Consider the following 17,015-nt stretch of genomic DNA (forward strand, 5'->3'; position numbering starts at 1 on the left):
AGGTTCGTCGTCACAGAGGCCACTAGCCAACGGGCAATTGACCAGACAGATGCGTCGAGCAGGAAAATGCAAAAGGGCCCCACGCAGCACTCGGTGAGTGTGGAGAGGTGATCTTCGGTGCAAAAGCTGCTCGGGGCTAGGGCTTCTTAATCCCCAATGCACAGCTTCGAGGGTGCCTCAGGAGCTGCACAGAAAGCACTTCGTTGGCTTTCCAAGATGGCCTGTCCCATGTCTCACATCGCCTCCACGGATCTCAGCTTTGCTGTGGCTGTGGATCGGGCTGTTGGATGTCTGAAAGTCCGATTCTTGACGGTCTCTGTCGTTCGAGCTCCGGCGGGAGCAACAACAAAGCAAACCTTTAAGCGCTTGATGGTGCCTGCTTGCACAGGGTGGTCACTCCTTGACCACAAGGGAGATTCTTCAGTCTTCTATGTCGAGTAGGATGTCGAAGGGTCCAGAGTTTCGTATCAGAGTTTCAGTCAGGATTATCTAAAGTCTTGGGACACAGCTCCTACCTTTATTCCAAATCAAGGGTGCTGGATTACCTGCTAGGTCCCTCCTATGGGTGGGACCCAGGAAGGGGGTGGTTACACCCCTTTCCCTTTGTCCAGTTTCGCGCCAGAGCTGAGGCTGGAGAGCCCCAGCACCGGTTTGAACTGGGCTAGGCATGGGACACCTTGTGTGCCCCAGGCAGTGTCTAGTTTCATTCAGCCCTCCCTGCCCCAATCCACTATCTCCTGTCTGGGGTGGTGCTAGCACCTTCCTGTGACAAGAAACCTATTGTCCAGGCCTCCCCTGCCGGAGTTTCGGTCAGCAGCAGGAGGCCAGACTTGTGTCTGTGGCAGCAGCATCCATTTTGTGATGCTGAGGCTCTGGTTAACTTTAACCGGGATTACTGTAAGTAACATGTCTTCTCCCTCTAGAAGGGTGGAATGCTACCCCCGTCGCCAGAATTGGCGAGGGGGTAGTATTCCAAAGCGTATGACACCTTACACAACATGTTTTGATAAAGCCAAACCAAAGATAGCATTTAACCGCGAGGTTCATAATGCACTTAAGAGTATATGGTATGGCAATATCCTGGAACAGCTATAAGGACATGGTTCCAAAAGCTGCAGAAAGGCCCAGCTCATGCTAGAGCACCATCTCACATAAAACCAAGCACTCTGCCTTCAGGATTGTTAAGGCCTGCCATAGGAGTGACTTATAGGTGCATATGTGTCCAGATATAGGTTTAGACATAGGAATTCTATATCTAAGCAAGGGGTGATTACACGACCTTGCCCCAGCTGAGTGATCAGCCAGTTGTGTAAATTTGGATGGCCAGCCAGGGGTGGCAAAAGATATGCTGCAGCCCATGGTAGGCCTTGGATGCACCTATGCCCTGGGTACCTATAGTACACTGTACAGGGGCTCAGAAGGTGACCCAATCCCAATTGTTGATGTACCTAAAGTACATGTTGTGAATTTAGAGAGAGAACAGCAGGGATGTGGGTCTGATTAGCAGGCCCACAGCCACATTAAGTTGAAAACCAGTGAAGCAAAAAGCAAAAAAATGGTGTGACCATAGGATAGCAGACCCTACTCTCCTACAGTCGCTTTGACTGGTCTACTGGTTTGTGTCCACGTCACCCTTCCCCTCCTCTTTCCAAGCGATGTCCTTCACCCTCCCCTCCTCTTTCCCGCCTTCATTACCTGTCTACTTCCCCAGCTCCTGCCCCCTCCCCTGAACCTTTCCCCTTGCTTGCTTTTCCCCTTTCGTATTTGTGCTTATTGTTTATCTTGACCTTACAAGTAACTATGTTGCCATGCTCTAATAACTGTGTAACGATGTAACCTGTAACTATGATCTGATGCTCATGTAAAGCGCTCTGATACCTCCGGGTCTAGCCAGCGCTATATAAAACCTTTAAAATAAAATTCCTGCACTGCAGTGAGGTGGAGCATTCTGTGTTCTAGTTTAGTGCTTCATATTTAACTCTCTGACATAGAAATCCTTAAAGGTTCCACAGTTTGCACTCTTGTGCACTTGTGCGTCTTGTAATAATTTGCATTATTCTTGTTTTACTCAGGATCAGAACAGGCCCCTCCCCCGGCTTCTCGCTCAGGTGAGAAAATCTCTCTTTTCTGTAAGATGTTATAAGACATGTAAAAGCTTTCCAGTACATCACCAGTAATTGTTATGTATTGTATTGGAACATTTATATAGAACTTACTATCCCTACGTGGGACGCTGGAGCGCTTGCCCTTATGGATAGCACGCTACGCCACGTGGGGTGTGTTGTTGGACGTGTGTGTAATTTATGTTGATCCAGTGAGGCAAGTGTTGACATGTTGTGCGCTATGACCACATAGGTAGGTTTACCATATTATACGAACCAGTGCTTAGTAGAATGATGGATGGAGAAGGATGAAAGAGATGGGCGCAGTTGGACTTTGCACAGATCCAGTGACAATATCATATCCCATCCGCCACTCAGTGTCAGTACTTAGCCATCCAGCACTGGGTCAATTAGCCCTGCATCTGCCTCATGCTAGCCATCCTCTCTTACCATTTGAGAAATGGATTCACTCTAGAAATACTGATAAAGTCTCCTCTCCGACATATATATATATTTCTCAACACTCTACAGAACCCCGTCAAATCCTCCGCACTGTTGCCCTAGGAGAAAAGTGCGAACTCCTCTTCACTTCCAAAGAATGGTCAGCCATTCAAAGGTGAGCCCATTCCCATTCCTCAGTACATAGCACCTCAGGCAAAGGAACTTTATTAAAAAAATCCCACTTTAGGTACTATATCCCTGCGCAAACAGCTCAATGGAAGAGAGATGGATATGCATATTGCTGGAGGGGCTGCAACCAAGTGGGAACTTTAACCCACCTTCTTTGGCAGTGTACAAAGCTTTAGCAGTTCTGGTCTGACGTCTTTGCCTCCATTGACCAAATGTATAACATCGAACTCCCCAGATTCCCGAGCTACATTCTCCTGGATCTCCTGAATGCCCTGACTTACCCTTGAAATCCACGCGTGGACGAGCCATCACTCTGGCTCTATGCCCTGCCAAGCAAGTATTGCTAACGCTTTGGGGTACAGCTACAATACCCACTCACTTAGACTGAATCTACAAAATCATGGATCTCCTTGCCATGGAGAAGCTAACATCCTCAGTAGAGCAGAAGCTGCCTCAATTCAACAAGATGTGGGGACCCTGTCTGAAATTTCTGTCCCAAGAATTCTTAGAGTTGACATGCCCAGCCTACTTACGCATCCTCCACCTTATAGCCACAAAAAACAGTATTGACTGATATGGCACACACTTTCAGTTTCTAGACAAGCGATATACCTTGTTTCTATGTTGAAGGCCATCATTTCAGCTAGATAGGTAATTAATTTCCCCCACTCTACTGTCCCCATCTCTTTGTCTATTCTCTTCAGTTTTCTCCCTTTTAACTTGTTGTACCTCACCCGCCAGTGGATGTTGGTCATAGTTATTTTTTTTTGTTTTGTTTTTTTCAATGTCAAACTCAATAAAACGATTTATACCTAAAATGTAATTGCCCGCATTGTACTGACTGGATTTTTGTTGTTTTGGTGTCAAATTATTTATTAAACATTTTATTATTTTTCTAAATTGGTGCGGGATTTTTCTTGTGTTGTGTTTCATTTCATTACTGTTTGTGTGCTGCATTAATCACTTCACATGCTGCATCTAAGTAAAGTATGAGGGGCAGACTTACAAGCCCCTTGCACCACTTTTGTGTCACTTTTCCCATGTTAAAAGTGACGCAGAAGTGGCACAAGGGGCTTGTAAATCTACCTCTGAGTGTTTTGTACCAAGCTACCAAAGGGTAGGTTAATTAAGTGACTGTTTTGGTTCACCCGAACAAGGATAGTGGTTGTTGCTTGATTTGGGTTTACAACCCCCCTCAAGCAATAACTCAGTTACTTACATTCTCCTATCAAAGTGGAGAGCTTTTGAAACATTTCAGAATTCAGTCTGACACCTGCAATATATAAAAAGTGAGGAATCTGCAGGTATACAAAGTATCTACTAGAAAGATTGTTCCAGAAGGTAAGTAACTTTTTCTTCCATGCAGGATCTAGGATGCCACAGCAGTACTCTGATTTCAAGTGCAGTACCTTACATCACATGGTATTTCTCTATTTTCCATTGGATACTACACATTACTGCACTGCAGTGAGGTGGAGCATCCTGTGTTCTAGTTTAGTGCTTCATATTTAACTCTCTGACATAGAAATCCTGAAATGTTCCACAGTTTGCACTCTTGTGCACTTGTGCGTCTTGTAATAATTTGCACTATTCTTGTTTTACTCAGGATCAGAACAGGCCCCTCCACCGGTTTCTCGCTCAGGTGAGAAAATCTCTCTTTTCTCTAAGATGTTATAAGACATGTAAAAGCTTTCCAATATATCACCAGTAATTGTTATGTATTGTATTGGAACATTTATATAGCACTTACTATTCCTACGTGGGACGCTGGAGCGCTTACCCTTGTGGATAGCACGCTACGCCACTTGTGGTGTGTTGTTAGATGCATGTGTACTTTATGTTGATTCTGTGATGCATTGTTGACATGTTGTGCTCTATGACCACAGAGATATGTGTATTATATTATAGGACCCAGGGCTTAGTAGAATGATGGATGGAGAAGTGTGAAAGAGATGGGCGCAGTTGGACTTCTCACAGATCTAGTGACATTATCATATCCCATCCGCCACTCAATGTCGGTATTTAGCCATCCAAAACTGGGTCTCTTAGCCCAGCATCTGACTCATGCTAGCCATCCTCTCTTACCATTTGAGAAATGGCTTCACACTAAAAATACTGATGACTTCTCCTCTCCAACATATATATACATTTCTAAACACTCTACAGAACCCCGTCAAACCTCCGCACTGTTGCGCTAGGAGAAAAGTGCGAACGCCTCTTCACTTCCAAAGAATGGTCAGCCATTCAAAAGTGGGCCCATTCCCATTCTTCAGTACATAGCACCTCAGGCAAAGGAACTTTCCTCACAAAATCCCACTGTAGGTACTATATCCCTGCGCAAACAGCTCAATGGAAGAGAGATGGATATGCATGTTGCTGGAGGGGCTGCGACCAAGTGGGAACTTTAACCCACTTTCTTTGGCAGTGTACAAAGCTTTAGCAGTACTGGTCTAAAGTCTTTGCCTCCATTGACCAAATGTATAACATCGAACTCCCCAGATTGCCGAGCTACATTCTCCCGGGTCTCCTGAATGCCCTGACTTACCCTTGAAATCCACGCGTGGACGAGCCATCACTCTGGCTCTATGCCCTGCCAGGCAAGTATTGCTAGCTCTTTGGGTCCAGCTATAATACCCACTCACTCAGACTGAATCTACAAAATCTGGGATCTCCTTGCCATGGAGAAGCTAACATCCTCAGTAGAGCAGAAGCTGCCTCAATTCAACAATATGTGGGGACCCTGACTGAAATTCCTGTCCCAAGAATTCTTAAAATTGACATGCCCAGTCTACTTATGCATCCTCCACCTTATATCCACAAAAACAGTATTGACTGATATGGCACTCACCTTCAGTTTCTAGACAAGCGATATACCTTGTTTCTATGTTGAAGGCCATCATTTTAGCTGAATAGGTAATTAATTTCCCCCACTCTACTATCCCCATCCCTTTGTCTATTCTCTTCAGTTTTCTACCTTTTCACTTGGTCCCCAACCGCCAGTGGATGTTGGTCGTAGTTTTTTTGTATTGTTCTTTTCAATGTCAAACTCAATAAAAGGATTTGAACCTAAAAAGTAATTGTCCCTATGCTACTGACTAAATTTTTGTTGTTTTGGTGTCAAATTATTTAGTAAACTTTGCATTATTTTTCAAAATTGGTGCAGAATTTTTCTCATGTTAGGTTTCATCTCATTACTGTTTGTGTGCTGCATAAACACTTCACACGCTGCATCTAAGTTAAGTGTGAGTGTTTTGTGCCAAGCTACCAAAGGGTAGGTTAATAAATGACTGTTTTGGTTCACCCGAACAAGGATTGTGGTTGTTGCTTTGTTGTGTTTCTATCTAGGACCCTAATTCGATATTCCCGATTTATGCCCTCATGTGGTTATAATAAATAATATCCTTATAAAGGCATAAGAATCATATCCATATTTAGACATAGCCCATGCAGCTACTTCCCTGGACTCCTAGAAAGTACAACGCGTTCTTTAAACAAACCAAACCTCCAGCAACCTGGGAATTCCCCATGCTTCTGTTTTGATTTGTCATAGAACTCCTGCGAGCACTGAAAGAACCGCCAGTTCTTAGTGACATCTTTTATTGACGTCTTATGTCCAACCTTACGTCAAACCCGGCACCTTTCAGGTATAAATATACCAACGTTGCCTTAAGCAAACACACGGTGGTTTAGAGCAGAGCGGCTATCTACTTGCCCGAGAGCCCAGCTGATGCGAGAGCCCACGGAAGCCGCCCCTACCTTTTGACGCACTGAGAGAGACGCTGTCTTTTCTCCTGCCGAGAAGATCCAGCTCCGGTGTTTCCAGATGCTCTTGCGGGTTGCTGGGATATCGAGTCCTGAGAGAGAGATACAAGACCTCCTACATTCTATTACCCAGGTACGGAGCTGACTAAACCCTTGAGAGAATTCTTGATTCAGATTCCTTGGCAGAAACCAACTTAACTTCAAACTGCTACTTACTTACTCCTTCCCACGTATTAGGCTTAGGTCAGGTACACCGGGGTAGGCGTAGATTAGAAGCATATATATTTTATCCATTTTAAAGTATCATATGGCTAAGAAACCATATCAATGCTTTTACAGTATTATTTCATAATACTCCTTTTACTGTACGCACTTTACTTTATGATAAGTATTGCAATTGTGGCAATTCATTTCTCTTGCATGAGAAAGAAGACTGCTCAATAAATAACACCTTTTATTGAAAACGCCCGTCCCTCTATTTCTCTGCACTCCGGTGAAACTAAGTATGCACGATTGACTGAGTGAAATAACCGTCTATTGTTTTCACACGACTCTAGAGATACACTCTTTATTCTGAGGGAGCAAAGTTGTCATGTTTATGCGGTTGTCAGAAGCTAATCCCTTCTTGTCTAAATCAGGAGAGTTAACTCTTTCCTGAACATTTGAGAAAGTTTCTAGTGACCTCTGAGCTTGCTGGCAAAACTAATTAAGTCTAATATAGTCAGTAGAGACCTAGTCGACCTCAGTCCTACGTCTACACTGCTGTTTATATTATTCCAATGCGCAGAGCCTATTGGGAATATAGGAACTACACTACATGGCGCCCAACGTTTGGTAAGGCGATAATCTAACGCAAGACATTAGAGTAACTCAGTCGTGCTTTTTCACACAGAACCCTTTTTCCGTAAAAACTCCAAAAGACGTCTGGAGTGGGTAAAAGGTTAATATCCACCGGAACTTAGTAGGATGAGAATCCTATGTATTAGTTTTTGGTTTAGTCAACGTTGAAGGATACAGTGTTCCAAAATATTGTGCACCTAATCTTTGTTTCCTTGAAACTTAATCTGCAACAAAAACCTTTCTTTCAGTAAAATGGTGGAAAGTGACGATGAAGCGGAGAGAGCTAGAATAGCAGCTCAACTCCTAGCGGAGGACACAAGTCTCCAAGAAAATGACCCGAATGCTATACTCATTCCGGTCAACGTCCGAAGAACTATAACTCTTAAACTTATAGAAAACGGACTGACATCACGAGGTGGTACAGTCATATTCGTGGTAGAGGCCCATGAATATCGGCAGACAGAGGTATTCTATTCATGGATACACTTTCCAGCAGCAAACGCTGTAACAAAAGAATTCTACTATTACAAAATAGATGAACCTCCGGATGAATACACTCCTTTCGAGGATGTTGAAATCCCACTAAATTACCAAGAGCACCTGCTCTGGTTTAAAGTCGCCCTAAAACATCAAAATCACATCACCAGGCACGGTCCACTAGGTAGACCAGGAGCCACGTGGCCGGTTCTAGCCAGCTACACACCACATCCCGACATTGTTAAAATGTCAGACCGGGAACTTTTAGTTCAGCTAAAATTACTAATTAAAATACATAGACAATTGGTCCAATATGTCATGCGGACTTCAACAGTCCAACCAACAATTAACATTCCACAGCTGACCCCTCATCAGGGAGAACACAAACAAAATTACACCACAGAACATACAATCATGTCTTGGTAAAATACCCGCAAAACGGGAACAAATTCCATTCTGGTTAGCACAAAAAATCACTCAAATAGAGGCAGTATTTCCAAATACTACGCCTACTGAGATACACAGAATTCTGACTATCTGTCTTCCAATGGGGATCACACCACATGTGGAGGACTGTGACACTTGGGGCACAGTCTTTGCTTCGATCTACACAAAAACACATGGTGTTCCGTCCATGGCGGTATACCAGACGTACTAAAACAGATTCAAAATGAATACGGTCCAGAACCTGCTTTAACTCTGGGTATGAAATTAATGAAAGACTTCAAGCAGGTCTCGGCTATATTATCAGCCAACATAAAAGGAGAAGCAGCATCTGTGGCCATCCGCCAGAAAATGAAAGAAACAGATATAGCAGAACAACCTTTTGAACTTGCCAGAATCATAGAAAAATCCTATGAAGAACTAGGAAGAGATAGTTTGGGTGGGAAACCAGTAAACCCCCAACTAACTGAAAATCCTGAAAAAACCTTTATTAAAAATAATATGAATACTCCAAAAAGGAGTTGGGATGGTAATAAACAATCCACTCCCAGAGAAAAATTATTCCAGTCCAGAGGAAGATCTCCTCAACGGAGAGAAAGATCTCCAGACCGAGGAGGCAAGTCTCCCCAAAGGGAGCCCTCTAAGAAAAGATACAACCTTATAAATAGGGATAATTTGAAGAAACCTGATAGATATCAAGATATTGATACACGTCCCGCTCGATCTTTTCAGACTTTCTCACAGAAATCGGAAAGAAGAGGACGGTCAGAACACAAGGAAGAGCACGTCAAGTCCAAAGACAAGGAACCTGCTCATCAAAGTAAAAAATTACAATTTCCAAGAAAGAAGGTAGCCAGTATTAAAATAATTAAACATGCCGAGGATACTGAGGTCACAACTGAAAAACGGAGAGTGGCCCCAGACAATGCTAGATAGTGCAGCAGAAGGGAAAATAGCTCGCAAGATCCTGATGAATCTTCTGGAGACAGTGGACACGAATGAATACATTCAGGTGGAAACTGCAGATACCTGAGTTAGCAAACCCCATAAATTCTACGAAATAACATTACGTATAGAGGGGGACAAGACTAGGAAAGTAAGGGGTGTCTTTTGGGATAACCTTTCAAAAGGCTATGACATTCTATTAGCTGAGAAAAACTGGCCACCAGAGTTTGTCAGGGAGTGCCCTCATGGCGAAGAAATGATTATGCCTGCCTTCTCAAATCATATTCCAATTCATAAAAAATATACACTTGCAAGAAAATGGGCGGTGGCCCAAGCTCCTGCATTATACAAAAATCATGTAGGATGGGATGAGGACTCTCCTCCTCACAGAATCCAGTTAAAAAATCAGCCCACTGCACAAAGGCAGTACCCAGTTAAACAAGAAGCTAAAAAACAAGTCAGGGAGATTTTAGATCAACTTGAATACCAGGGGGTGATTGAAACATGCACCTCACAAATGAACAATCCTTTGTTTCCTGTCTCCAAGCCAGACGATTCATATCGTCTAGTTTTGGACTACAGACACTTAAACTCCTGCTGCAAAACATTTGCAGTACAAAACTCACACAGTGCAGCACTAATGAATAACATTGTGCGCAAAAAATATAAAACGACATTAGACATCTCTAATGGATTCTTTTGTCAAAACATTGCACCTAAAAGCAGATATTTGACCCATTTCTCAATAATGGGGTCGCACAACACTTCTGTCGACTCCCACAGGGATTCAAGAATCGCCCAGGATTATTCTCAGCAAGAGTAACAGAGTTACTACAAATATATGATGATGAGGCATTATCTTATGTCGATGACGGATGTATGACGTTACAACGCAGGCTATTACAACGCCTGCCTTTACAACGCGGTTTTTACATCGCAAACCTTTACAACGCATAGTGCTTTTAGGCGCTGGATAGTGATTTATTTAATTTACTATTCCAACTCCAGTCCCTGTGGATAGTAGGGAAGGTGTTGGATAGTAAATTAAATATATTCCCTATCCTAGATTGCCCCCCAGCGCAATGCGTTGTAATGGTTTGCGTTGTAATGACCGCGTTGTAATGGTAGTGCGTTGTAAAAGTTTCGTTGTAAGTGATGTTTACCGTCGATGACATCTATCTAACAGATGGTGACCTGGAGACATACTTGAAAAGAGTGAACACCATAATATTTGGGTTTGCAGATGAGGGTTACAAATTCAACTTGAAAAAGTCACAAATTGCCCATCTAACTGTCCTATTTTTAGGATATGAATTATCAAGTGAAGGCAAAAGCCTAGCAGACAACTTCTTAGAGAAGTGTGCTGTGCTCCAAGCACCTAAAACGCTGAAGAACTTACAATCAATACTAGGTTTCCTGAATTTCGGAAGAACATACTTTCTAAATTATGCAGAGAGGGTTAAACCTCTCTATGAATTAATAAAACCTGATTTCAAACCAATAAATTGGACTCAGAAACACACAGAAATTTTAAGATCATTGCAAACAGACATGTTAGCTTAAACAAAATTGCAAACACGCAAAAACGTACGCAACCTTGTAATCCGAGTCATCCCAAGAAGATGCGGATTCACGTACCTAACCTCTAATGAGGGAGAAACGGTACCAATAGCTTACAAATCACACTTGTACACACAAGCTGAAATGAAATTCAGTTCTACTGAAAACATTCTAATAGCGGTTCATACTGCTGTAGCAAAAGAAAGAGCCCAAGCCCAAGGCAGAAGAATAACTTTTTTAACAGCAGAATCAGCCCTTGAGGCATTAACAAGCCCATGCAATTTGACTGCTGTGGCATTAGATCCAAAATGGATACAATGGGAAAATTCTCTTGCTGCAGAAGACGTGAAATACTATTTTGACCCGAAAATGAAAAAACTAGAAAATCTAAAATATGAAGTAGAATATCCTCTGCCAATCGAAATTCTGCCTCTCGAACAGTACACATGTGTAATCTACATGGACAGATTTGCACAACACTACGATGTAGAGAAACAATCCTACAACGCAGCGTGCGCGATTGTTAAAGGTCGCTGGCGCTTTGGTAAATTCAGACCAATAATAACCAAAACTGAATCACTCAGAAACTGTTCAGCTCAGCGAGCTGAAATAAGATCTTTAAAGATGGCGCTTGAAAATGTCGATCGCGAATTCCCCACACTAATAGTGTGCGATTCGCATTACTGCATCAAGTCTTACAATAATGACTTGCAGAACTGGGTTCAAAACGATTACAAAGGTGACACAGGTGCCACAATAAAGCATAAAAAGCTTTGGGAACAAGTAGTTCTTTTGCAGAAAGAACTACGAAAGACTCATGTGATACATACACTGAGTCATCAACGTGATGGCGTTCACGTTGCAGGGAATTCATTGGCTAACAGAGCCACAGCGGAAGCGGTTCAACCGGCTTCCGTAGCCACAAAAAAGCATTCTAAAAAATACATAGACGGAGAAACCAAGCTAGCGGTAAAAGCCTCGTTAAAAGGCGACTATGCAGCATTACCTCTGAACTATCCACTCAGTAATACATACATATTGATGCAAACTCCGTTCCTTTTGCTCAAATCCCTGGAGTGGGGGACAGAGTAATTCCAAACACGAACAGGAGAGTCTTCTTGATTGAAGCGGCACACATGGGATTGGGTCTAAGGCACCAAGAGATCGTGAAATCTCTAAAAGAATTACAATCAGAATACTGGTGGCCGGGAATGAGCCTGCAACATTACAAATTTGCAAAGGCTTGTCCAGACTGCAACAGAGATCGCAGTAATGAACCGGACCAGACTATTGCCAGGCCCCTTTATTAGAAAGCATTAGGCTATCTATACGCAGAAATCCAGTAGGAGAAATGCGTCCCCATAATATTTAAGACTAGATTCACTTAAAATGTAGACACCACCAGGGCGTGGTCAAGATGGTGACGGAGTAGGACGTGTTGCTGAGTCCCTCCGGCGCCGTCAACAGCTTAGCATTGTTTTAAGCTTTACCTTCGATCCGCCTTACCTTCTCGCCTGCAGCGGAGTGCCCCGGGGCAGAGTAGCGGGGTCTGGCGCGGCGATCTGCCCGGCAGGACTGCTTGATTCTCTGCGGCAGCCGAGACGCGAGGCCTGCGGAGGAGCGGCCTGGGAAGCCGCGGCCTGGGTTGAGCAAGTGCCCCGGGTGCAGCGCGACCTGGCGACCGTTGGAGGACGGCAGGTGGGCGTGGTTCCTGGATTGCCCAACGGTGCGGCTGCCCGCTGCCCAGCGACCCCTCGCTCCGCCGTGCCACGTTGACCCCTGCTCCGGGGAGAAGCCCAGCCTGCAGCGGGGACACGGACGCATCTGGCAGGCAAGTCCGGGGATCGGCAGCCTGCTGGGGGAGGGGCGGAGGCCTAGCGGTGCATTCCTCGCCCGCTTCCCGCCCGGTCTTCTCTGGTGTGTCGGGCTGCGGTGGATTTGGAGCGGCTGCTTGGGCCTGGGGGAGGCTTTGACTTGGAGCAGTCCCCGGTTGTGGGGTCCCCGAGCTTCCTTTGTACCCCTGACATTGCCTGACTCTATGGTCGGGGGGGCGGCTGGCCCCGGAGCCTTCGATTGGAGGTAGGAGGGAAGCATCGGGAGCCATCGGCAGTCCTTGGAGGAACGCGCGGGCTCGTCCCGCTTGAGCATTACTTGCCCACGGACACCTCGAGCCCAGAATAGGGGGCCTTGCCCACGACCCCCGATGGAGCTGGGAGCAGAGTGCTGACGCCGACCGGTACAGGGGGGAGGCCACTGAGCCCCGCTACGGCTTCTGCTCCTACACGCGTCGCCCTTCCCCCTGACACGACCCCTCCGAGGTTGGTTCACGATGGGCCGGTCCTGGTCCGGAGGCCTCCGAGAGCCTACAGTGCGGCCTGGTCTCACAAGGGCCAGTTCTACAGCCACGTGTGAGGAGAGGACAGGAAAGGAGCCATAGAGAGACTGCGGCCTGCTCTCCGGGGTCCGTTCTAAGCGTGGAGAGGTCCCTGGTCTGAACCCCACTTCTGGTGCTATACAGTGGCCCCTGGGCTCGGCGCGGACTCTTGGGCTAGCACGCTAGACACGAGTGGCGCTGTCCGGCCACACCACCTGGGACGATCCTGGTTGCACAGGTGCTGGCTCCTCTCGGCGACGGTGGAGGGACCCCGGAACGGTCAGCGGCAACCCACATTGCCGATTGGGAATCATAGCTACCGCGCTGTCAGGAAGGAGTGTGGCCAGCGACGGCGCGATGACCACCAAACAGCGTAAGGAGAAGCCGGGCAAGGAAGCTCCCCCGAAGGGGAACCAACAGGTGGCATCCCCTGGTCCCAGCGTCTCACCTAAACCGAGGGATGATGAGGCACCCGCCACTAAGGCCTTCATGCTGGAACTTTTCTCTGCTATTAAGGAGGACATCTTTGAGCTCCGCTCCCAGCTGGCTTCGGACCTTCGTGAGGTGCGGAGAGACGTGGATGGCATCGGAGAGCGAGTGGCTACATTGGAGGACCACGACCTGGGGCTGGCGGTAGACGTGCACCAACTACAGCAGGATGTGATTCGGCTCACTGAGCAGAATTTAGATCTCCAGGCCCATGCCTAGGATTTGGAGAACCGATCACGCCGGAACAACATCCGCATTCGGGCTGTGCCATGGGACGGCGAAGCTGGAGACTAGTATGTGGAAGCCCTTTTCTTGCAAATCCTGGGAGAAGAGGACCTAAGCGAGATCTGGATGGACAGGGTCCACAGGGTCGGGTTGCCATGGCGCGGGGGGCCCCTCCCCCCGATATCCTGGTATGCGTTCATGACTTTCAACTGAAGGAACGCATACTTCGAAAGGCCGGGAGACCCCCTCCTTGCAATTCCGGAGCCATCATCCTCAACTGTACCAGGACCTGGCGGCATCCACACTTCAAAAAAGGCGGGAGTTTCGACCTGTGACCGCCTTCTTACGTGAGGAAAATGTGTCCTACTCCTGGGGTCACCCCTTTCGACTGATCTTCAGGTGGCAACACAGACTGGTTCAGATCCGATCCCTGCAGGCAGCCAGGGATCTCCTGGGCCTGGAGGACCCTGCCCCCTCCCTGAGCGCTGGAAGCTCCCCGTCGAGAAGGAGGCGTCGCTCCCCGTCCTGGCACAGAGAGACTGCACAGAGGAGGCCCGATCCTACTACTAGCTTGCAGGAAAGAGGCGCAGCGGTGGCCTCAGTGGCGTCAGTGACGGTGGCAACTGTAAATAGCAAGGACCCCCTGGGTAGTAACAATCTATAGACTCCTAGGGCAGGGTAACAACATATGCGAAAAAATCCTAGGACGTCTAGGTATATAGGTGTACAGATAAGACAGGCCAGTTATCAAGAAGGAACAGTAGGGGAGGATGAACGAAGTTGTATAAAAAGTATATTTTTATTTTGTATATTTAAAAATCATATTAGAAATGACTGGGGGTCAAACCAATATGACGGGTATTAAAATAGCTTTGTCAAAATTCCATACAATAATCATAACGAGTTAACATAAAATTCATAGTACAAAAAATAGAGAAATATATTAACAAAAGCATACAGATAATCACCTCAATGATAAAACAAGCATAGGAACTCGACGCGCGTTTCGGCAGGGGACCGCCTTCTTCAGGAGACACAATTTTAATTCCTGAAACACAGTTTAAAAGAAAATCTATGTTATCTAAACATCCATAGGATTTATAGTGACAACATATACAGGTATCATTACAAATACATTTAAAAGCCTCCATTCCTGACTTGAGGACTGACCTTGACTATTGTTATGTACACTTAAAGCCTTTGATGGGCAATATATTTTGTCAATTGTACAGTATCTGACTCATTCGAGGCTCCCGTACCTTGGTTTATTACAATAACGATTACAATAACGAAAAATAACCTTAGGTCTCATTCTAAAACACTAAAGTGGAATCACTTCTAGGTTTTTGTATATCGGAATGAGTCTTTGTAGTTCATAGCATCTGGTAAATTTATAACATGGTGTTCCAAAATAACTGATTATTGCGAGAATAAAACAACATTACAGATCTAAAGCAATAATGCTCAATTCACAGGGTATACTCACAAAGGTAGACTTCTATCCGTACAGCAAGAACACCCAAGGGGAGTCTTCATACAAACGTGATGCGTATATGGAATAGGTATTGGTAGAAGGATTCCTAATGATGAAATTCGCATTTTTAAAGGGTGCTCGTATCGACTTATTACTCTTAGTAACAAACACATATGGCATACCAAATTGCTCTTGACATGTGGAAGGCCCTACAGGACTAATTTTTCACATGATGATGGAACAGAGTATTGTGCCTATTCATACACATAGCACCCACTAGATAACTCGGTCTTGTAGTACTAATCATATCACATGTACCAGATAGCATCTCAGGTGGTTACAGGAAACTTTCAGGTACGATCTATTTACTACCAGGAAAACAGGGGGGAACGATGGTGAAGGAAGAAGGGACAGGTATTGACTACATAACACTGTTAAATAATATAGTGCACCATAAAGCGAAAGAAATGGTAGTGTCAACTATGTACCTTATGATTCCATGAACGATGGATGAAAATTGCTGACGAAGTTATTCATTAAATAAACACTTGATGGCCATATTCGAGGTGTCCTAGAACAATGGGTACCGGAAAAACACTATGGGTAAAAAGCAGAGACAAAATAGGATAGACTCATTCCTCATATATTATGACCATGGTCACTGCAATGGTAACTGCAGTGGTCTAGAAATGAATGTATAAAAATCAAGGAAGATATAGTAGTTACCTATAGCTAGAGCCTACATTAGATGGTAGACTTGACGCTTGAAACAAGGTCGCTGTTGATGGCACCTTATCTCGTTGTTAGTTAAACAGGCTCTAAAGAAACGAATTTAAGATTTGTAAGTTATGTTTTAAAACGTCTTGGAATTAGTAGCATACTGAGGTACTACTCTACACATCTGTGTAGTATTGGCTATACTAACTAGTCACCAATTGATTTTTGGTTAAGGTTACCTTGGTGTATCTTAAAACGAAGTAGTGCCTGTGTTCGACGCAATTCTGAGTGGTGGCTTTAAAATCGCGCCTTGTAATGTGGAAAAATAAGACACTCTGAAAGAAATAAAGTCAGAGTGCTCAATTAGTTGCTAGTAGCTCAAAATTGCGTTATTGTAACAAATTACTGCACAACAGAAAGCTGGTAGCGATCTGAACGTGCTTCCGATCTCTCCTATGGCCAGGGCTTACCGTAATGTGGCTCGATACTGGCGGACAGCAAGATGTAGCTGCTTCGTCTTCCGGCGTGTGGGGGTTCGTCCTCCCTAGCGATACAATGTATCTAGCGTTGGAGAACTTCCGTATTTAAAGGAAGTATTTAGCGCGCGAAAAGATCGCGGAGGATGCTGGTAGTCAGATCGAAGAAGGACTATGTTCTCACAACTCGATCCTGATTCAAAATGGCGCTCAAGAAAACCGCGCACAGTATCTATAGTTCGAGGATTTTCTTATATTTAATAAAAGGTTGCAATTGCAATGCAACGTTAGAAATATGTATGGAGGTGGGACGGCTACATCAAATCGTATAATGCGATAGAACAAAAATTATATGGCATGTACTAATTAACTCAAACTAAGTTATTAGTATTAATTAATTGTTACCACGATGGCACATAACTACATTGCCCAGGTAATGAGAAGTACTACATATATTGTTTATATATATGGTAGATATATCAGATAAACATAACGAAATT

At 44.8% G+C, this 17,015-nt stretch overlaps 1 protein-coding gene across 1 annotated transcript in view; it reads left to right on the forward strand.

Moving 5' to 3' along the window:
* Positions 1–17,015, forward strand: part of LOC144768685 (uncharacterized) — a 9,047,330-nt gene that overhangs the window by 6,360,023 nt on the left and 2,670,292 nt on the right. The window contains exons 38-39 of the mRNA XM_078652515.1: positions 2,073–2,108; positions 4,339–4,374. Of these exons, the coding sequence (XP_078508641.1) occupies positions 2,073–2,108; positions 4,339–4,374 (72 nt within the window). The remainder of the gene's footprint in view (positions 1–2,072; positions 2,109–4,338; positions 4,375–17,015) is intronic.

The sequence above is a fragment of the Lissotriton helveticus genome, chromosome 7 (assembly GCF_964261635.1).
Source record: "Lissotriton helveticus chromosome 7, aLisHel1.1, whole genome shotgun sequence".
In the NCBI taxonomy this organism is placed as follows: Eukaryota; Metazoa; Chordata; class Amphibia; order Caudata; family Salamandridae; genus Lissotriton; species Lissotriton helveticus.